At 39.1% G+C, this 24,023-nt stretch overlaps 1 protein-coding gene across 2 annotated transcripts in view; it reads right to left on the minus strand.

Moving 5' to 3' along the window:
• The window catches only part of TAX1BP1 (Tax1 binding protein 1), a 73,683-nt gene extending 58,066 nt beyond the window's left edge, over window positions 1-15,617 (minus strand). The window contains exons 1-2 of one of the 2 annotated variants that reach the window (XM_046020333.1): window positions 15,401-15,617; window positions 9,630-9,798 (exon numbers count right to left, since the gene is read on the minus strand). In XM_046020333.1, the coding sequence (XP_045876289.1) occupies window positions 9,630-9,791 (162 nt within the window). In that variant the 5' untranslated portion in view covers window positions 9,792-9,798; window positions 15,401-15,617. The remainder of the gene's footprint in view (window positions 1-9,629; window positions 9,799-15,400) is intronic. The other variant, XM_046020334.1, reaches the window with a different exon arrangement.
• Between the last annotated feature and the right edge of the window lie 8,406 nt (window positions 15,618-24,023).

Raw genomic sequence — 24,023 nt, forward strand, 5'->3', positions numbered from 1 at the left:
CATAAAAGATGATGAACTTAATATACATGTTTTGACTAATCCACTAACTGGCCATTACCCCATCTGTCTCCCTCTTAGGCCTCCCTATTTCCTGAGACCCAACAATATGGAAATTAGGCCACTTATTAATAAACCTACAGTGATCTCAAAGTCTTCTCACAGGAAAAAAAAGATCTCACTCTTAAAATCAGAGCTAGAAATGGTTAAGCTTAGTGAGGAAGGCCTGTCAAAAGCCAAGATAGCCTGAAAGCTAGGTCTCCTGCACCAAACAGCCAAATTAAGAAAGCAAAGGAAAGGTTCTTGAAGAAAATAAAAGTGCTACTCAGGTGAACACACAAATGCTAAGAAGCAAAACAGCCTTATCGCTGATATGGAGTTTTAGTCATCTGGACAGAAGATTAAACCAGCCACAACACTCTCTCAAGCCAAAGTCTAATCCAAGGCAAGGCCCTATCCTATCTTCAACTCTATTAAGATGGACAGAAGTGAAGAAGCTACCAAAAAAGTTTGAAACTAGCAATGGTTGGTTCATGAGATTTATAGAAAGCATCAACGTAATACAGAAGGGTAAAGTGAAGCCACAAATATTAACGGAGAAGCTGCTGCATCAAGTTACCCAAAAGATCTAGCTAAGATAACTAATGATGGTGGCTACACTAAATAACAGATTTTCAACGTAGATGAAACAGTCTTATTTTGGAAGAAGCCATCTCGGACTTCAGTTAGAGGAAAAAGTCAATGCCTGGCTTCAAAGGACAAGGTGACTTTCTTCCTAAGGGCCAATCCAGCTGGTATTTTTTTTTTTTTTTTTTTAAAGATTTTATTTATTTATTTGACACAGAGAGATCACAAGTAGGCAGAGAGGCAGACAGAGTGAGAGGGAAGCAGGCTCCCTGCTGAGCAGAGAGCCCGATGCGGGACCCGATCCCAGGACCCCGAGATCATGACCCGAGCCGAAAGCAGCAGCTTAAACCACTGAGCCACCCAGGCGCCCCCAGCTGGTATTTTTAAGTTGAAACCAGTACTCATTTATCCTTTCAAAAATTCAAGGCCCCTTAAGAATTTTGTTAAACCTACTCTGCCTGTGCTCTATAAATGGAACAAAGCCTGTATGACAGCACATCTGTCTACAACATGGTTTACTAAATATTTTATTTTTTATTTTTATTTTTTATTTATTTATTTGACAGACAGAGATCACAGGTAGACAGAAAGGCAGGCAGAGAGAGGAGGAAGCAGGCTTCCCGCTGAGCAGAGAGCCCGATGCGGGACTCGATCCCAGGACCCCAGGATCATGACCCGAGCCGAAGGCAGAGGCCCCAACCCACTGAGACCTACTACTCAGAAAAGAAACATTCATTTCAAAATCCTACAGCTCATTCACAAAGCAGCTGTTTACTCAAGGGCTCTGATGGAGACATACAACAAGGTCAATGTTGTTTTCATGACTGCTAATATAATATCCACTCTGCAGCCCACAGATCCAGAGTAATTTCAACTTGTCTTATTACTTAAAAAATACATTTTGGGCACCTGGGTGGTTCAGTTAGTTAAGCATCTGCCTTCCACTCAAATCAAGATCCTAGGGTCCTGGGATCAAGTCCTGAATTGAGCTTCCTGCTCAGTGGGGAGTCTGCTTCTCCCTCTACTCCTCCCCCTGCTCAAGATCTCTCTCAAATAAATAAATAAAATCTTTAAAGATATATATACATTCTGAAAGGCTATAGCAGCTATAGGTAATAACTCCTCTGATAGATCTGAACAAAGTAGGCCGAAAACCATCTAGAAAGAATTCACCATTCTAGATCCCCTTAAGAACATTCACAATTCATGGGAATAAGTCAAAACACCATCACCAACAGAAGTTTGGAAGATGCTGATTTCAACCCTCATGGATAACTTGCAAGAGTTCAACACTTCAGTGGAGGAAGTAATTGCAGATGTAGTAGAAAGAGCAAAGGAACTAAAATTAGAAGTGGAGCCTGAAAGATGTGACTCAATTGTTGCAATCTCATGACAAAACTTAAATAGATAAGGAGTTGCTTCTTATGGATGAGTAAAGAAATATTTGAGGTGGAATCTACTCCTGGTGAGGATGCTGTGAAGATTATAGAAATGACACCAAAGACTTAGAGTATTAAGAAATGTAGCTTGTAAAACAGCAGCAGGGTTTGAGAGGACTAATTGCAATTTTGTAAAAAGTTCTACTGTGAGTAAAATGCTACAGAAAAATAGTTCATGAAAGAAGAGTCAATGGATATAACAAACTTCATTACTGTCTTGTTTTTTCTTTTTCTTTTTTCCTAAAGCAAATTCAACCCCAATGTGAGGCTCGAACTCACAACCCAGAGATCAGGAGTCCCACGCTCCACTGACTGAGCCAGCCAAACACCCCTTTTGTTGTCTTATTTTAAGAAACTGCCACAACCATCCCAACCTTCAGCAACCACCACCCTGACCAGCCAGGAGCTTTCAAACATCATGGCATGACCAGCAAAAAGAGAAATCGCTGGAAGATTAGATGATGGTCAGTTTTTAGCAATAAAGTTTTTTTTTTTTTAAAGATTTTATTTATTTATTTGACAGAGAGAGATCACAAGTAGGCAGAGAGGCAAGCAGAGAGAGCGAGAGGGAAGCAGGCTCCCTGCCAAGCAGAGAGCCCGATGCGGGACTCGATCCCAGGACCCCGAGATCACGACCCGAGCCGAAGGCAGTGGCCCAAACCACTGAGCCACCCAGGCGCCCCAGCAATAAAGTATTTAATTAAGGTAAATACATTGGGTTTTTAGCCATAATGCTACTGCATGCTTAATAAAAACTGTAACACAGTGTAAACAAATTTATATGAACTGGGAAACCAAAAAAATTGTGACTCACTTCACAATTGTGATGTGGTGGTCTAGAACCCAACCCATAATATCTCCAAGGTATGCCTGTAACTAGATATCCATTTGCAGAAAATGTAAGAAATTTGGCATCATCCACAGGTTTAGACTATACATACATTCTGTAATTCTGATAGACCTGGGATAAGATTACAGAACACTGAATCTAAAAGAATATTAGCAATCTTTTTTTTTAAAGATTTTATTTATTTATCTGACAGAGAGATCACAAGTAGGCAGAGAGGCAGGCAGAGAGAGAGGAGGAAGCAGGCACCCCGCGGAGCAGAGAGCCCGACGCGGGACTCGATCCCAGGACCCTAAGATCATGACCCGAGCCGAAGGCAGCGGCTCAATCCACTGAGCCATAGTCTCTCCAAAAGAGTGCTTTTAAACTGTAAGTACCACTTCCACTAGGAAGTGGTAATATCAATGCAGTGGTTCACAGCCCTTATTTCTTAATTATACAGAATTAGAAAATACCAATGCATGAAGGCTAAATAATGCTTCTTGAAAATCTGCTTCAGGAGTACTTGCACACAACTTATTGCTAGGTCAAGTCACAGAATTTCTGTCAGTCAAAAACATTTGAAAACATTTAACCCACTGAGCCACCCAGGCGCCCCGAAAACATTTAAGACACTATTCATCTCTTTGTATGAGAGAAACTTGAGGAACCCATGACATGATCTACCTCATAAGGCTGTTATTTTTTCTCCCAGGAATGTTAATAGAATTAAATTAGATGATGAACATAAAACCAACACCCAGGAGAGTGCCTGACCCACAGTAAGCACTTCATAAATAGCAGTTTTTGCACACACTATACTGTAGTGATTAAGAGCACAGGAAATAAGATCAGACTGCCAGAAAAGATCACTTACTAGCTGTATGACTTCAGTCAAGGTTATTTCTGTTCCCTCCTCTTTAAACTGGAGATGATAATCTCAAAGGGTTGTGTAATAAATAAGGTAATCCCTATATAGATCAGCACAGTGCACAGCATATTAGTATTCATTAAATGTTACCACTCATTAATATCCAAGGACACACGCCTATTAGAGACCGTGATCTTGATCCTATGATATGCTCTCCCTCACTTCAGATCCCCCAATGCTTCACCGTCTCTTTAAAAAAAAAAAAAAAAAGGGGCCATCTGAAGTTTTTCCCCCAACATATATGATACATGCCTGGTACAAATCATAGCTTGTGTTCTTTGTCCCTGACCATACACTGATATTGAAAGAAGTACTATCTATGGACACCAGGGTGGCTCAATCAGTTAAGCTTCTGCCTTCAGCTCAGGTCAGGATGCCAGGGTCCTGGCATCACACCATGCATTAGCCTCTTTTCACCTCCCTCTGCCACTCCCTGAGAACGCACACACTCTATCAAATAAATAAGATCTTCAAAAAAATAAATAAATAAAAGATGTTAAAGGATTTGGTGCTCACTGTGTTTCCACTACGTGATTCACAATAGCTCAAGAGTATTATAGTTGCCTTCTATAGCAAACTACAAGTATGCCTAATATATTTTGCATTCCGTTACTGCCTAAATCTGAGCAACTCTTCTCAAGAAAGTGGTTGATGGTGCTCTAGGATGTAACAGGTACCCCACACTGAGCCCACTGAGGGACAAGATGAAATACAATGAGTACAAAATAGAAAACTATGCTTTAAATTCCTTGAGGAAGAAATGAACAATGGATCTTGAACAACTGATCTTAGGTCACTCTGGAAGGGACATGTAAGGCATATATAGAAAAATATATATAGGGCTACCTAGGTGGCTCAGTCAGTTGGGTGTCCAACCCTTGATTTCAGCTCAGGTCATCGTCTCATGGGTCATCGGGCTGAGCCCTACATCAGACTCTGCACTCAGCTTGGAGTCTGCTTCAGATTCTCTCCCTCTGCCTCCCCTCCCCCTCAAATAAATAAATCAAAATCTTTAAAAATAAATAAATGTAAAAGTCTCTGAATCTGGGAAGATACAAAGTACTGGCTCCTTTAGGATAGGTATGGCTAAACTCCCACATGAAAATGTAGTAGGAGGTCATAATGGGAAAAAACAGTAGACATCTGGAAATTATGTAGGACCATATGGCAAGAATAATATCTTATTTATAAAGTCAATAAACAACAAAGTGTCCAATTCATAGCTTGTTTCTCTTTATTTTCCTGGTCATCTAGTTAGAACTTGACTGGAATTCAGATTTCAGAATTCAGACTGATTTCCATCCCTTAATATGCAAGGGAATTTGCTTTTACAAGCAGCAATGGAAAGAAAATTATTTTATTTAGAATAACAATTTTAAAACAATGAAAAATGGCAGGGAGAATGACATTACTTAGAAGAATGGAAGTTAAAATTACCTATGACTCTCAAAACACACTGCTTCTAGGAGCTACATTTGAATCCAGTGAAGAGGGTTTAACTATATTAAGGAAGGAACCAAACCAGCCCCATTAAAAGTTCAGTTTGGGGAATTACAACAGTACTGGGCATTATTCCTATTACTAATGTAATAGCAAAACAAGAGCAAAAAAGGAAATGAATGAACAAGGATAACATGGAAGAAAAAAAACCTCTACAAATGTGTTCCCCCCTCCTTTTTTTTAGAGAGGGAGAAGGGGCAGGAGCAGGGTAAATGGGAGAGGAAGAGAATATCTCAAGCAGGCTCCATGCCCAGTGCAGAGACCAACACAGGGCTCCATCTCACAACCTTGAGATCATGACCTGAGCGGAAATCAAGAGCTGGACACTTAGACTGAATCACCCAGCATCCCAATGTTACCTACCTTTAAGAATTAACATTTTCAAATATTTATTTTTTTTTTTAAAGATTTTATTTATTTATTTGACAGACAGAGATCACAAGTAGGCAGAGAGGCAGGCAGAGAGAGAGGAGGAAGCAGGTTCCCTGCTGAGCAGAGAGCCCGATGCGGGGCTCGATCCCAGGACCCTGGGATCATGACCCGAGCCGAAGGCAGAGGTTTAACCCACTGAGCCACCCTGATCATAAAGGAAATTCTGAGAGGGCAATGCAAAGAACAGAAGGACATCAAGATTACCTAGTAAAACTAAGATACTACAGAGAAACCATGACAGAAAACAGAAACATTAGGGAGAGCACACGAAGAACACTTGTAAAGAGAGAAACAGAATTCCAGAGGGGACTGATTTTGAGGAAGGGACAAAAGGAGACAGACCTAAGACTTGAAAGTAGGAAAGAACTGAAAATGAATTTGCTGGTTATGTATGAATAAACATAAAACCTACAGAATAGTATAAAATGAGCCTACAGATTTTTAAAATCTAGAAAAATACACACCAAACTCCTTCACTCAAAATTCTAGGTGCTGAACCTTTCTGGACAAAGTCCTAAAACCAATGCTCAGAAATCTCTAATTCTCTATGACACTCTCCCATAGCAGCAAGACCAAATCATTTGCATATTCAAGCCCTCAACTCTTAACACATGACCTTATTCCTCCCTACTGAATATACTGAAGCCATGAATGAGTTCCAGTCTAAATTCATTCAACTAATTGCTGATGAATCCCCACTGATTCTATTTATGGATTATTTCCCCCAAACTGACTCCCTTTTCTACTTTAAGCCTTATCTCACCTAGAAAATTAGGATAGTCTGAATATTTTCTCAGTCTCCATTTTCTAATTTCAATTTATCTTACTCAACCCTCCAACATAAAAACTCATCTCTAAATTTTATTTCTCTCTGCTTTACTTCATTCCTCAGTCAAATATTAAAACTATCCATAACGTGATCCAAACCAACCTTTCCCATTAATCTTCTAAAACCAATCATCTGTCCCAGGTAATCAAATTTCTTAACACTTTCACAAACATACCACACACCCCTTCCCTTCACTCCTTTCCCCTTATTGCTACTATCTGGGCATATTCTCCCTGCTTGTCTTTCAAAATCATCCTACAGGACAATTTGCAATACACCTAAGTGTTTTAAAACACGCAATGCAATAAGCAAGGCAATTCCACTTTATTAAACATGATTTCTGGGATGCCTGGGTGGCTCAGTCAGTTAAGCGTCTGCCTTTGGCTCAGATCATAATCCCAAGATCTTGGGATCGAGTCCTGCATTGGGCTCCTTGCTCAGCAGAGAGCCTGCTTCTCCCTCTGCCTGCCACTTCCCCTGCTTGTGCTCTCGCTTTCTCTGACAGATAAATAAATCTTTAAATATAAATAAACAAATATGATTTTCTTCCTTGAGTCTTCCCACATGTTCTCAAATTTTTACCAAAGACCTGAAATTCCTATTGAGATTTACAGTATTATCCAGGCAATTCTACAATCCATTCTACACCATTGTATTCATGTACATTTTCATCTCTTAGAGAAAAGTTACAGTACTTGGAATGCACAAGAGATAACAGTTTAGCATTATCAAAGCAAGTAAGTAGGCAACCACAAAAAAATGAAATTACAGATTGAGTCAGAAAGAAGCCTTACAAGGAGCAGCTTGTTGCTTCAGCAGGTTAAAGCATCTGCCTTCAGGTCATGATCCTAGGATCAAGCCCCACCTCCAGATCCCTGCTCAGAGGGGAGTCTTTTTCTTCCCTTCCCTCTGCCCCTCCCCCCCAGCTCATGCTCATAGGCACTCTCAAATAAAGTCTTCAAAAACAAAACAAAACAAAAGAAGGTTATACAGCACATTGGTGAAGTTATTTGGCCTTAGCATTATTCCACAGATGATGAAGAACCACCTAAGAGTCTGAAACAAAAGGAAGGTATGTTCAGATTTTCATTTTATATTGTAGTTTATATAGAGTAGTTTAAAGAACAGGTAAGGAGGGGTAAGAATGAAAACAGGGGGGAAAAGTGACCTATTGCAATAGTCTTAGAGATAAGGAAGACATAAAATTAGGGCATTGATACCACAAATACAAAAATATATAGGCAAGAAAATGGATAGAACTGGTGTTCGACTAGATTTGAAGGGAAAGTCATTAACTTTTGGATTAGGCAACAGGCCATTAAAAAAAGTAATTTGAAAGAAAAAGGTAAACATTCATCATCTTAGAAGTACAATTCATCAGCCTACATACCTACAAATACAAAGACATCCCACTGCCCAAAATAAAAACCTACAAACATTTCAGCCTACAACTGAAGGTCTCCATGGACAGTGTAAAGCTTAATTCCAACACTATCACCCTCCACTTTCCTAAATGAAGCTTATGTTCTCATCAAAGCAACTTGTAACCTGCATCCATTAACATTCTTTGTGCCTTTGCTTATACCGCTTTCCTGCCAGAAATGCCCCTTCCTTCCCTCAATCTCATTTCCCTATTCTACTTGTCTGACCCATTCTTATACAAAACACTAATTCTCACCAAGTTTAACTTGACACCTGTATCTCACATAAAATCAAAACGAGCACTGATGTCATAAAAACCCGCTCACAATGAATGTTATCTCCATTCTGGAATTTGACTTAAATAACTTAATAGTGACTCCTCTAACCGGCAAAAATCAAGGAAAAAAGGATTCAAAAAGGAAATAAAAGGTCATTAGATGCCAAAACTTTATTTATCCAATAGTTTTTCAGCCCTCCTCGGTCTGAAAGGCCAACTTTCACTTCTAGATACCTTCTATGTGCCTAATTCTAGCAGCTATTCTTACTTCTACTTTGTTGTTTAACTTATACACACCAGACAAAATCGTTATCTAAAACGTATTCTGAGGACTTTGGACATTTATGACATTTTCGCTGTTCAAAGGATACTTTTTAATTTAAGTAACCTCTACACCCAATGTGGGGCTCAAACTCACAAACCCAAGGTCAAGAGTCCCATGTTCTTCCAACTGAGCCAGCCAGGTGCCCCAAAGACACTCTCATGTTTTAGTTCTCCACTACATTCTGAAGAGTTGAAATTGCCAGAAAATCTCTAGCACACTGACACACCACCATAATGATCACCTCAATATAATTCTCAGGCAAGTATTATACAAAATGACCAGCCAAATATAAGAACTGGGATTCCTGCCATCAGAAAGCTTACTATTTAGTCATGTAAAACAGAATGCTCTTATAAAAGCATAAAACAATATGAATAATATTTAAGCAACGTAGGACAACAAAAGAATAACATGGCTGTAGTGCTGTATAAAATTACAAATGACTGAAGAGACAATGATAGAGCAACTCAAAGGAAAAGATCTTTTTTCAAGTAAAGAATGAAGAAAATGGCGGGGCGCCTGGGTGGCTCAGTGGGTTAAAGCCTCTGCCTTCAGCTCAGGTCATGATCCCAGAGTCCTGGGATCGAGCCCCACATCAGGCTCTCTGCTCTGCAGGGAGCCTGCTTCCTCCTCTCTCTCTGCCTGCCTCTCTGCCTAGTTGTGATTTCTCTCTGTCAAATAAATAAAAAGTATTTAAAAAAAAAAAAAAAAAAAGAATGAAGAAAATGGAAGGAAAAAAAAGGTCCCGAGAAAGGTTTCACAGACCTTGAGTGACAGATCTTTTGATCAAAGAGGTGCAAGCCTGGTGAACTGAAGTTCTCAATATTTGTTGTATACTGGCCAGCACTGTTAAATATTACATGTTTACAAAACATTTAAGTTTACAAACATAAAAAGGGCCCTTAATGCAGAGTAAAGACAAGACTAATACAAGCTACTTATCAACCTGCTTAAAAAGAAAATAGTACCTACATGGAAGAAATATGCAAAAAAAAAAAAAAAAAGAAAAAAAGGGGGGTCTCACCTTGAATATACCAACCCAATCTTTTGGATGCGGATGGATATATGGAGTTAAGGTGTAATGACATTCCAGGTGTGCATTAGGAAGATAACTCTTCGCCACATTTTGAAAGATGACATGGGCAAAGTTGGAAGTCTGCAAGGGGACTTCTTGAAAGGATGTCATTGTGAATCTGAAACAAGCAAACATATACAAGTTGAATGATACCAACTAACAAAAAACTTACACCTTCAGAAAATACGTAACACTGAATGCAAATTACATGAGCATCTGTATGTCATAATTAAGATATATACTTGTAACTCCTCCTTAAAAATGTGATTAAATATAAAAACACAAGCTGGGAAATAACAATTTCCAAAATGGCTCAGAAAGTCACATGGGGATTAAAAAATTTAAAATCCAAGATCCTCTCTCCCCTCTGCCCCTCCCCAACTAGGCTCACACCTGTAGTCTCCAAATAATTAAATCTAAACAAAAATCTGCAAGACACAAATGTTTTCCATATTTTGTGCTCTACTTTTGAGTATAAAGGATACAACTGAGATTTACTCAAAAATGCTATCTATACAGTATCAAAGACTCAGTACAATTATTATACATTTTATTATATTATACAATTATATAATTGTATACAATTGTATAATATTACTATACAATTATTACTCAGTACAATTATTACTGATTCTACACTACACATAAAAAACGATGACAATGTCCCTATGGTACTTGCTTCTAAGTCATCACAAAATCTCTGTGATGGGAAAACCGGGACAAGATTTTTGCTAACCAAATTAATCTATTTTACTTCACAAATCAATAAAGTCTCTACAGGGCAAGCAATTAGTCTCTGCTCATATTTTAACTATTAAGAAAGCCTTTTACTGCTAAGAAGATCTAGGACAACATGCTTTCACAATGTTTCTTTTGCTGACCTGTTTGAATACTAAGGAAAATTTTTTAAGAGTTTCAAAATAATAAACACTTCAGAAAATATCCACTTTTCCTCTTGTGTCTTCTCTGCTTCTGTTCAAGTACTGCTTTATTGAAGCAATATACTGGACATCTCATGAAAAGACTATTAATGGTGAACGTGGAAGCCACTGTGGTAGAATACCAGCCTGGCTGTCTGTTAGCCTCTCCCCAACCTGAGCTCTGCCAGGATTCCAAGGAAAGGAGAGTGCATTCAGGAGCAATCCTCCTGCATCTCTGCACTAACAAAATGGCTTAATTACCAGCAGCCCTATTTCACAGAAGGATTTAACTGTCATTACCATGCCAAAGTCTTCAATAAAATGAAGAGGTGGCCCTTACTTACAAACACTGAGAATTATGCCTAAAATAAATGAAGAGTATTATTACTTTCTTTGAATCGTCTGATCTAATTTCAGCTCAGAGGGATGTCATGCGCCAATAAGGTCACTGATGATAATCTCTTTTCAAGTCAATGGCTTCATAAAGGAGGAAAAAAATAATGGATTGATTCCAGTTTTGAAAACCTGTTTACTAATGGTTATACCAGTTAAGAGAAACTATAGCTATATCAATGAAACCAGCCTCAAGCAGATACAACTATCAAAACTGAGGCAAATGAATGAGGAATATTTTTCTACAAAATGATTTAGGTTTCTCTAGGAAAACATTTAGTAAGGAGAAAATAAGGCTAGCTTAGAATGAGTTGCCAATGTCTTTAATTAAAAGTAATTTAAGAATGAAACTTTTTCTTACAACTTAACATGTTTCTTAAACTGTAATTATGTTTTAAGCAGTGAAGTTTAAACTTTTGTTTAACCTCACCTACACAATGTTTTAAAAATCCATAATCCTACCTTACACTTTTACCTCACTGAAATTTTAGGTAGAAAAATAGCAGGAAAGTATACATCTATGTTTTTGTGTGTGTGTGCGTGCACGCGCGTGCTTACAAATGTTATCAAAAAGGACTAAAAACTACAGTTAATACTATTTATTCATGAGGGATACATGTGAAGACTAACTTTAACCTGTTTGCCAGTTCATATAAACACATTTTCATTTCAAACATATTAACATAAAATTTCATTTTTAAGGCTTCCCCCCAAAATTCAGGTTTTTAAAAGAACACCCTTCATCAGACTTTAAATATATTCAAGAATATAAATCTTAAGTGTACTATAAATTTGTGATACTACTAACCTTTATTAATCTCTCTCCAACACGCCAACCTTTTTAGAAATTTCAGTGCAATTATAACTACAGAAATGTTTTCCAAATAATTCCACTCTCAGTATTAGTTTTAAACTTTTTTAAAATTAAATTCCAATCTTCTATCTTCTAGTCATAAAAAGTTAACAAAGGTAAATGTAATCTCAATGTAACTACCACATGAATCAACCCATTTTAAATAGTAAAACAAAATTTCCCATATAACCCTGTTTCACTACTCACACAGATAAATAAAATGAATGAAAAGATGGATAAACTAAAAATGCTGAAATTCACTGAAACTGGCAATTTATCAAGATGATTCAGACATTTATACACTATCCATGTACACACACACACACACATAACACAAACAGCCCAGTGGGGAAGTAATACACAAAGTCACTGCATCACCTTGTGGTAATGCTTGGTAAGTGTAGCTTCACTAACACCCTAAGAACAAACAGCACCTCAGCTGGAGAAGAAATATAGTCCCCCCACACACAAAGGGAAGTGGAAGCAGCTGTACTATACCAAATTTTGTTTCCCATTCTCTAAAGTACAGCTCCAGAAACATGGGTACATTAAGATGCATGCCAAGGCTAAGCAAAAATTTTCCACTCAAGAATTAAAGAACCAAACACATTCAGCTGAGAAACAGTTTGAAATGCATATACATGATGCCTGCAGTGCCCTCTTCCATGTTTACTACTATATTTCCCCAAAGGTCCAACATGTCTAGAGTTCCTTTGCATGTGCTACACTGTAAACTTTATACAATAAAATCTTTGGTCTAAAATTCCAATTTTGTTTTTTGGGGGATTCATCTATCTAAAAAAAGATAAATAATGTGCAGCTGGCACTTAGTTAAGTAACTAAAATAAACGGGGTAAGGGGCACGAGGAAGGTGGAAGGTGGAAGCATGTTATCTTTATTTCCTCCTCCAGGAACATTTTCAAGCCCAAAACTGGCTTTTGTGGTAGTATTTTTTCAGTGGCTTTCGATACTCAATTTCACTGGACCAGCCCAAAAATGTAAGCCTTTAGTTAACGAAACTAGAAAATATATATACTAATTTTGTTCAGTGTATGTGACTCTGGTGAATTTTTTTTTTCTTTCAAAGTCCTCATAAAGTCAAAGATAACTAATCGTAAGAAATATCCTGATGTCCAGGATTTGCTTTAAAAACTCCCAGAGGGGTGCCTGGGTGGGTCAGCCATTAAGCAGCTGCCTTAGGCTCAGGCATGATCCCAGCCCTACGCATCAGGCTCCCTATGGTGGGGAGCCTGCTTCTCCCTCTCCCACTCCCCCTGCTTGTGTTTCCTCTCTAGCTAAATCTCTGTCAAATAAATAAAATAAATAACTACTAGGGGAAAAATGTACTGGGGGAGGTAATAAAACAAGATTAGTAAAATGGTAGTTCCTTTTACTATTTGTTCTCCTTTTGTGTATGTATATAAAGTTAGTAATAAAAACTCCATGTACGACATACCATAATAGGAACACATTACATATAATGGATGGCAAACTTAGCAAAAAGTTTTTTTTAATTTTCAGTTAAAAGTACATGAACTTTTGAAATTATCTCTAAACTTCAGTCCCATAAGACACACTAATATCTGAAGGAAAAACTGTTAGACACTCTAATAGTTTTCAATTATTCATACTTTAACTCAAAGACTATCAGCTGGTTTATAGAACAGAGAAATGTTATCTGCAATCCTTCTGGGAAGCAGAGGCAAAGCCAACAATCTGTTAATTTGCACTCTTAAAAACATTCCTATCACAACTGAGTGCCTCTACACTTCACCCCAGTGTTACTTATACTTTTATTTACTCTATAGATTGTTTTAAATGGTTTCTAAAAAGCTGTAACTTGGCCCATACAAAGAGGGAATTTTTCTCTTTTTGTAGGGGTTTATTTGGGCCAAAATACATTTTAAAAAGCCAGAGAAGCCAAAATTTTACTTAGTGTCAAAATTCCAAAAGAATAAAATCCAGTAAACTTCGCATATGTATTCCCCAAATATTCCCCCAAAGAAGTACACGAGCATCGTTAGGACATTTCATAGTTAACATTAAATGGCTGCAGCCATTACCGTAAATAGAGGTATGCAACTTAAGAATGTGATGACGAGAACAAAAACTATGTCAGGATGTCCTCTGAAGCAAAAAAAAAAAAAAAAAAAAAAAAAAAAATCAAGTAAAAAATAAAAGACCTGGGGGGCGCCTGGGTGGCTCAGTGGTTTAAGCCGCTGCCTTCGGCTCAGGTCATGATCTCGGGGTCCTGGGATCTAGTCCCGCATCGGGCTCTCTGCTCGGCAGGGAGCCTGCTTCCCTCTCACTCTCTCTGCCTGCCTCTCTGCCTACTTGTATCTCTCTCTGTCAAATAAATAAATAAAATCTTTAAAAAAAAAAATAAAATAAAAGACCTAACAAGTCATTTCTCACGTTATCAAGTAATTTTTCCAGAGATGGAGCCTACTCTTGATAAGAACAAAACAAAGGCTTGGCCTCAGCCCCTTCTCTATACCTGAATTGTGCTTTGAGGGACAATCAGCCCACTCTTCTATTAACAGGTTATTCAAAAATCTCTTCAGATGCTTTGGAACTGAGCACCAAATTTATAATTAGTGCTCAGTCCGCGCTCAGTCTGTAGAAATTTTACAATGAGCGTAAAGCAGAGTTGAAAAATTAAACTTCCCCATCTAAATCCTCGTCGCAACAGCAATTCCTAACTAAACTGTGATGCCTAAATCGTAATATATGTAGAAAGTCATCTACCACAGTGTTTTCCAAACAGAACTATTATAGAAAAGATAATCTAGGGTATCAACAGTCACACACAACCCCAACCCCACCCATCCCAAGCAAAGATTGCCCGAGGCGATGAGCGCTGGTTGGGACTAGTCCACAACTGCAGACCTGCCGGGTGCTGGGTGGCGGGTAGGAGAGTTGTGAAATCAGGAAAAGTTGCCTAAACAAAGACGTTGGCTCTTAAGATCCCTCCGAACACCACGCGCAAGAGCCATCTACAAACAGACCAAGAAAAGCTTCAGCTAGACCCGTAGCCCAGGTGAAGTACGCGAACCGGCCCCAACAGCTAACTCCGCCCCCGGCCCCCAAACGTGGGCGGTGCACTGAGTCCCCGCCTCTTTCTCCACTGGCGACACAAACCAAAACACCTGGGTTTCACCCCGCCAGGGCAAACCCAAGCCTCAGACTCGACCTGTTTTCCCAAGCTAGCCCACGCCGGCAGCACACACAAAGCCCTCAAAACACACCCTAGAATTGGACCTCCGGCAAGACAGGCCCTTCTTCAGGGGTCCCCCGCGTCACTCGCCCCCGCCAAAGTGCCCAAGTCCCACACGGCTCCCCCAAACAGCGAAGGCCTATCCCGGGGCCTCCCCGCCGGGTGGGGCGGCCACCCGTTGTTTTTCCCAGCCCTACTCCTAACCAAAGTTGCCCACACCCGCGTCACAATCATAGTCCAAGAGGAAAAGTTTGTCCTCGAGAAGGAAAGCATCGTCATTTGGGTGCATCGTCACCAGAGATCATTCCCGAGACCGGCCAGACCCCTAGACTCTTACCACTGAGGAGCGTATCACGAGCTCCCAAAGAGCTCCAGCTGGAGACTGCCCCGCAAAAGGTGCTGCAGCCGGCCGGGGAAGGCGCTTATCCTGCGGGGGACTCCGGGACAGACGCAACGTTAGAGAGTCTTCCGAGCTTGCGCCGCCATCAGCCGCCGAACCTCTTCCGCCACCACAACCTCCCTCCACCGACCAGCTCCACCTCCCCTCTGAACCAAAAAGCCGGCGGTGCGTCACTTCCGGCTTCGGGACCGCCCCTTCCGTCGCCGTTGCCGCAGTCACCGTGCAGGGTGGGCCCGGCCTATCAGGGGAAGCACCGCCTCCGCCCCTGCGGCTTTTCACCTTCCCGGCGGGCGGAGCCGATCAAGTCCAGGCCGGCCTTTTACCTCCTCTTTGGCGTCGCGGTCCTTCGTCACAGACCTAGGCAAGCAGGGTCCGTTGGGGTTTACATTTTTCATTTTTTATTTTTTACCTTAACAGGAAAATTAGGTAACTTAAGTTAGGTTGAAACGGTAGCCCAAAGATATATGGACTATTACCGTGTCATTGCCTGGATCTTTTAAAAACTAAGTTAATCCATTTATTTTATAGATCAAGAAGTAGGGAAACGGTAAAAGCAAAGGAGCGACCACATGGTTATGGATGCAACCCCTAACTCCCAAGGCTCTTTCCCAGCTCCTGGTCCAGGCCTGTTTTTCTTTCAGATTTTGTTCCCTCCATGGAAGACCTCCGTTCTAGGAGCGTTTCAGATCCAGAGCTCTATGATTCTCTTTGCTCTTCCTCCAGCGTGGCCTCTTTCTGTCCGCACTTCTATGGATTACCTGTTTTTATTATCTGTGTTCTTTTGTGTGTGTGTGAATTTTGTCCTATGTTCTCTGTTCAACTATATTTTCTAATATCAGTTTGGACTGTGACGTGTCTTACCTTCCTATAGTAGGCATTCAGATGGCATCCCGAGTTCACGGAAGCAAGTGTATTCTGTTCTAATGCATCATATTCCTGTTTTTCTATAAAAACCTTATAGAAAAAAAAAAACGCTTATAGAATCTTCAATATCCCCGGTAGAGAAAGGATAATTAGATCACATTATCGCTCTAAATACAGAACATACATAACCTCATATAGTTAGATTTTTACTTCCCCATAGTTAAGATTATAATCCCTTAGGTAATACAGGTCCTCAGTGTTTGCTGATTTGTTTCCTGTATATTGAAATCTTTGAACTTTTTGTTCTGTATAGCATAGTTGTTGGTAGGATTTCAAAAGAACGTTAGAGCTCATTTACTACCAACCTCCTTATTTTACAGATCATGAAAATGATATGATAATATCAGGAATCACTAATGTTACTACAGCAGTCTACTTGTAGTGGAAATATCTGTGTCCCTTAAGAAATGTAAATATAGGGGCGCCTGGGTGGTTCAGTGGGTTAAAGCCTCTGCTTTCAGCTTGGGTCATGGTCCCCGGGGTCCTGGGATCGAGCCCCGCATCGGGCTCTCTGCTCAGTAGGGAGCCTGCTTCCTCCTCTCTCTGCCTCTCTGCCTACTTGTGATCTCTGTCTGTCAAATAAATAAATAAAATCTAAAAAAAAAAAAGTAAATATAGTAGTGAACTTTATAAGCATAATTTTTAGAAGTGTCATTTGGTATGTTTAACCATGTTATTTATTTACATGTAATAAATCTCCAGTTGCCACCAATTTTCAGTTAATGAAATCAGGAAAAAAAATATGCTTAATAAAGCCATAATTAGAAAGTACTTTGTTACTTTCGATAATATCTTGAATCTCAGACCTTATTTTTCCCATCAAGGTATTAGTTTAGGAACATTCACTTGCTTTAATCCATTTAGTAATGATCCCTTGATTTTTTAGACAATGTTGCTCCCAGCAAGATAAATATATACCCTTTCAGTATTTAATTGAATTTTTTAAAATTTGCCCTTTGTATGTATAGCAGTGTACTAGGGCCATGAAGGATATGGATCTACACATAGAACCTTTGGGCCAGATGGAATTCAGAATTAAGAATTTTTTAGACTTTAGAAAAAGTATACTTACTTTATATTACATGAAATCCCACAAGGTCTATAGCAGCACTTCATAATCAAGTTAACATTTTTTAAGAAACATTATGACTATCACACTACTAAGTGGGATAAACAAAGTATACAGTCTTAGTTCAGTTCAGATCAGGTTTTTCAGATAAGGTTTTGCCACTTTGTTACCATGGATTCAGGTCAAGTTTTAACACAAATGAGTTCAGGTCAAGATAGGTTCTGCCACCAAGTGTTAAGAAAATATTTTATTTTCAAAGTTTTTTGGATTTCAAAATAGTGAATAAGGGATTGTAGACCTGTTCAAAGATCTATTGGAAAGTAAATCCCTCAGCATCCATGCTATTTCTGGAACAATTACAATTCCAAGTAGTTTCCAGATAGTTGTACTAATGTCTCACATACCATCTATCCCATGTTTTGACTGAGCAAATAACTAAAAGACACCACTTCTCTATCAGAAGAACTTAGGATAACAAAGGGAAGAAAATAAACGAATCTATGAGGATATGGATGACTAAAATATAAAATACACTATAAAAATAAAGTATAAAATAAGATATTCAGAGATGGGAGAACTCAGTATAGGCTTATGTGAGCAGTATACTTTTTTTGAAGGAGGTAGGCCTATTCTGTTAAAAATTAAGTAGCATTTTGATGAAGAGATGGAAGGAAGAAGACTCCCAGTCAGGATGTAAGAGGTTGGGCAAAGGACTCTGGTAGGGAGAAGATCCTTAACAAAAAATAATCCCCACCTGTGGAGTACACAGTGCATGCCAAACACTGCCAGATACTTAGACTGCCAGCCCTCCTCAGAGCAACGCTGTAAGGTATCACCCCATTTTGCACGGGAATGTGGATTGAAGTTAAACACCTTCCTCTCCATTAAACATCTTCCTTTCCTTTCCAAACCGTCAGTATCTCCTTGTATGAGATTAAAATTAGAAGGCCACCGTGTTGGCCTTCTAATTTCTTGAAACTCCTCATCTCAAATAATGTCCTCCACTCCACTACATATACCTATTTCCATGCTCATACCTTGGACCTTGTCACTACCCATAACTTCTTCACCTTTAAAATTAAGCATGCTGGGGGCACCTGGGTGGCTCAGTTGTTAAGCATCTGCCTTCAGCTCAGGTCATGATCCCAGAGTCCTGGGATTGAGCCCCACATCAGGCTTCCTGCTCAGTGAAGAGTCTGCTTCTCCCTCTCCCACTCCCCCTGCTTGTATTCCCTCTCTTGCTGTCTCTTGCCGTCAAACAAAAAAAAAAATCTTAAAAAAAAAAAAAAATTAAGCATTCTGCTCGTTGACACCAACCTTCTATTCTTCTAACTTCCTTATTCAAATGTGCCCACTATAACTGTTTCTCAAACTCATCAGGATCTCCAAACCATTCGGCTTTCTCCTTTTAATACTAACCTTATTATCCAACTCTGCGTCCATGGACTCTCGTGTCATTAACATTATACCCAATGCCCCAAACAATATTTTGATTTTCTATCTTGTAGATTAAGTGCAATGTCCTAGAACAATTATGATACAGACTCCGTAATCATCATATGCTTTACAACTAAAGGTTATGTCTGGGAATACTGAGCAAAAACTTTGACATTAGAACTAAGTGTTTTGGGACTCAAGTGTCACTTGATAGATGAATGAATGAGGAAGATGCGGCACACACACACACACACACACACACACACGAATCAAAAAGGGTGAGAGCTTGACATTTGTGACAACATGGATGAACCTAGAGGATATTGTGCCAACTGAAATAAGCCAGAGAAAAACAAGTAACATGATTTTGCTTATAGGTGGAATCTAAAAAAAAACCTCACCAACAAAAGTAATAAGCAAAAAGAAACAGACACATAAATACAGAGAACAAACTGATGGTTGTCAAAGGATCTTGGGTGGGAGAATGAACAAAATGGGTGAAAGGAAGTGGGAGATACAGTTATAGAGTGAATAAGTCGCCAGGATGAAAGGTACAGCATAAGGAGTGTAGTCAATGGTACTGTAATAGATTTCTATGGTGACAGATGGTAGCAATGCTTGCAAGCATAGCATAACGTATAAACTGGTAAGAATTCACATACTGTGTACTATGTACTATGTTGTATACCTAAAACTGATGTAACATTGCATGTCAACTATATTTCAATAAATATATAACATACATACATATTAAAAAAAAACCCACAACTTCAAAAATTAAGCTAAGCACCTAAAACTGCCTTAGCATTTTTTAGGTATAACATTATAACTTTTATAGCATTATCATTCTCAAAATTTCTTAACAATTATTTTGTAAATGATTATACTTAGAATTTATTTTCTAGAAATGTAGAGTCTTCAGAGTTTCTGTGTAACTAAGTGAGGCTGAGAGATCAATTTATTGTTAAAGTTTCAAACAAAATTATGTACAATGTAGCATGTACACATTGTCTTTCAATGAATAAAATAAAAGCATTTATCATAAAAAATTTAACAATAAAAAAGTAAACAAATAAAATTGAGTGTCTTGGGAAGTTTCTTGTACTATAAAGAGAAAAACTATGTAATTTATGATATTAAGAAATAGAGACTGCAGAGATTTATATTTTAGTAAGACCTTTGCCCCGCCTGGCCCCTAACAGTGTTCTTTGTTCCTCGTGCAATCGAGAGGTCACTGGAATATAAATACAGTCTCACCTCTCTTCCTTAGCTTACTGAGAGGAGTAACACCAGCACGGTACTTTGAGTTCTTAAGATACTTAGGTCAGGAAGTTTTCTTCTCAGTGTTTTAAATTACATACCTTAATTTTTGGATCACTTGCATATCAGTGGTAATTAAAGTTAATAAAAGTTTTTTTTTTAACTAATATCTACTCCCAGCGTGAGGTTCAAACTCACCACCTTGAGATCAAGAGTCGCATGCTCTACTGAGTGAGGCAGGTGTCCCAATAAAAGACATTTTAAGAAAATGTTATTAAGATAATCTTCTGAACTTTTAAATTTTAATAAAAGCTGAATCAAAATTTTAGGTTGAAACGTGTTTTTATTTCTTCAGATCCCATCTCATCCCGCCTTCTCAGGAACTCTACATTATCTCTCTCATATTCAAACCTTCCATCTCCACTGGATCCTTCCCATTGTCTTTTCCACCAGCTCAAGTCTCTTCAATTTAATTTTTTAAGTATTTCCCGGCTCCAGGGGTGCCTGGCTGGCTTTGTTGGTACAGCATGCTACTCTTGGTCTCAGGGTCATGAGTTCAGGCCCCATATTGGGTATAGAGATTATTTGAAGAAAAAAATCTTTACAAAAAAATATTCCCAGCTCCATATTTCTCTTCAACTGCTATTGCCTTTTGTCTTCACCTTCACAGCCAAATTTCTCATTATTAAAAAGAATTATCTACATTCCACTCCCCCATTTCCCACTCTCTTACCCCACTTCTTTCTGCATGCTGCCCCCATCACACCAAAACAGGTTGCATTAATACCATAATGTACATAATGTGCTCTCAATAGGCAAATCCATCTTCATGTCCATGCACATCCCATGGATGCTAACCTGGTTTCTGACCACATCTCATGAATTGCCTGGGAATCAAGAGATCCGTGCAAAAGAATTTGAATTTTATCCAAATTAGGGAGTTTGATCATTCCTTGGGTTGATACCCATCCTACTCATAAAACATTGAAATATTTTTTAGGAGCTTAAAATTAGGTGTGAGGGGGAAGAATTTGTAGATTGTTGTCATGGCAGTAACCAGTTCTAAATTTGCCCTTTTTGCCTGCTTTGTGAAAATTCATCTAGGTCCCTTAAATTTAACGTTTTCTCTGCCAGCTGGCACAATATTAAGAGTGGTCAGCACAAAGTGGAGTAGAGAACTGGAGTAGAGAAAAATTCTGATTCCTGGTTCCTGTCTATTCATTCAACAGATTCCTGCAGCGCACTTGACTTCTCCAGTGTCCAGCTAGTGCAGGTTTCGAAGCATCTACCTCCTGCAGTACAGGGGGTATCTTAGTTGCTGATTTCACTGCATGGTAGCTAGCAGCTCCAGCACCCAGCAACTTTACCCCCAATGTTCCCTTCTAAGTTTTGTGGCAGAGTGCCTGCTGTATAGATAGTTCTCTATGAATACCTTTCTCTAAAACCCTAGAGGGAAGATTTCTAGAAAGATCCACATAGTGGCCGTCTAGCAAGTTCCAGAAGGTAGATTTCCAGCAAGTTCCACTAACTCAACAACTCAGGTACTACTACTACTCCTACTTCTTCTTCTTCTTTTTTAAGATTTTATTTATTTGAGAGAGAGAGAGAAAGTGGGGGAGGGGCAGAGGTGAAGCAGATGCCCCACTGAGCCAGGAGCCAATGTAGGACTCCATCCCAGGACCCTGAGATCATGATCTGAGCCGAAGGCAGACACTGAACTGAATGAGCCACCCAGGCACTCCTCAACTCAGGTACTTCTTTGTGGGATTATTTCCTTCAGTGACTCATAGTCATGACCTCTCCAAGGTCTAGATCTCTTGCTCAGGCATGTGTCTCAGCCATGGGGATAATATCTGTTTCTTATATCTGCGATTCTTACAGTCTTTTGCGTTTCCTTTACTCCTTACTAGGCTGGTTACTCCAATCCCTTTTTATAGCTAGGAATTCTTTCCATTAAGCGTTCCCTGTTCAAATCACTGTGTAGTTCTCTCATTAACTGGACCCAGACTGATAACAACCACTATGCCCCTTCCCTTAGCTTCATAGGTTGAACCTGTCTTGATTATTTTTCCTTCTTCCCCTTAAGTAATTGCTCAGAGAATTAATTTAGTTCTGGCCAGCTAGGGCTATTGCCATGTAGCTTTTTGTTGTTCTGCGATCTTGTACTACTATTTGATGTTAATTATGATGCATAGGGGCTAGAATTCCTTCTGTAACACATAGTTTAGGTTGTAAACTCAATGAGCAATGATTTATTGCCATTTAGCATTGGGTTTTCGAGATGAAAGAAATGCCTTTATTCCCAGAAGAGACCATAGCTATGCTGAACCTGCCATGAGGACAAAGGGAAAAATGAAATTATTACTTGTGTTGAGCATCTTTAGAAAGTGATTTATAGTACATTCTATTGGTTAATTGTGAAAATTGACTTTTGAGCTTGGTTAGTATAATACAGCAAGTTCTAAGAAGCTGAGAGTAGATAAAATCCCTCTTCTTGAATCCTTCATTTTCTATACTTTTCCCTCCTGTTCAGGTACTCTTTCTCAGGTTCAACAACCCCTACTCTTCAGGCAACAAGCAGTCTTGTACAGGGGAACAAAAGAAGCTTAGGCTCAATATTAACCCCTATGAGGGACTTAATGACTATAAGAGACTTAATGCAAGTATGGGGATCTCAAAATAAGACTGTGAGCATGAAGCAATGAACCTGTCATTGTAGGTTTACATGCATCTGTGGGGAAAATCTCTGTAGAGAAGGGACCCTTCTTGTACTTTTTAAGATCACAATTGCTGTCATTCCAGGAGAACTATTTTTTTTTTACCCCTATCCAACTATCATGCTATTTTTCCTCTTCCCTTCCCAACTTACGTTCTTTAAATAGCAATCTATATGACAAGACAATATATTTGAGATATTAACCTAATTTTCCAGTATTTCCCCTTCTATAGCTTGTCATTTTCCCAAACCTTGCCCACTATCAAATCCATAGATTTGTTGCCATAGGGGAAGGGGTATAGAAGGAAAATCTTTCTAGCACTTGTCTCCAAAGTCTCAAACCACCAAACAGGGAGCAGATTTCAGATACAGAGAAAATGATTTGAAAAGAAGCCAGAGACAGGGAAATAAAAGTGGAAAGAGAATAGATAGCATCCTCTTCCCCAATTCTAAAAATAGATTTCTCTGATCTGGGGAAAGGTGGAAGGGTACCTCTAGGTGGACAAAACCACTCAACCTGTCTAACCAGCCTAGGTCTCCAAATATCCCCTGCCCCATCTTAGTACTGAGTAATATTCCAAAATCCTAACAAAACTGGAATTGAGGACCCAAAATAGAAATTGAATTGGTAGACTACATCAACAACAAAAAGTTTTTTACAGACTTGAGTCACATATTCTACATGTTCAATAACCTTGCATCCCGACTTCTTCACTGACCATTCCTCACCTGGGCCATGCTCACACCCACCAATCCACTTAAAGGTCCTATGGTAAGGTCATCAATAACCCTCAGATTTCCCAACCAAATTTTCAGTTCTCAGAACTTACCCCACAAATGTTATTGATATTATTGTCCACTCCTTCCTTCCTGAAACTTTTTCCTACCACCCCCTGTGACACAATTGTACCCTAGTCTTTCTTCTTTCTCAGAATACTTTTTCTTAATTTCATTTGCACCTTTCTCATTTTGTAGTTGCCTCCTTAGAGTCCAGCTTTCTGTACCTTCAGTTTTTAAATCTTTCCTATTATTATTACATATATTCAACTGCCAAATAGCCTCACGCTGGTGTTAATCAATACTAGGTCTCCAGCCCAGGCTTTCCTCCTGACATCAATCCTATGTCCACATTGCCATTTGTGTGTCACACGAAC

Source organism: Meles meles, chromosome 10 (assembly GCF_922984935.1).
Source record: "Meles meles chromosome 10, mMelMel3.1 paternal haplotype, whole genome shotgun sequence".
Classification (NCBI taxonomy): Eukaryota; Metazoa; Chordata; class Mammalia; order Carnivora; family Mustelidae; genus Meles; species Meles meles.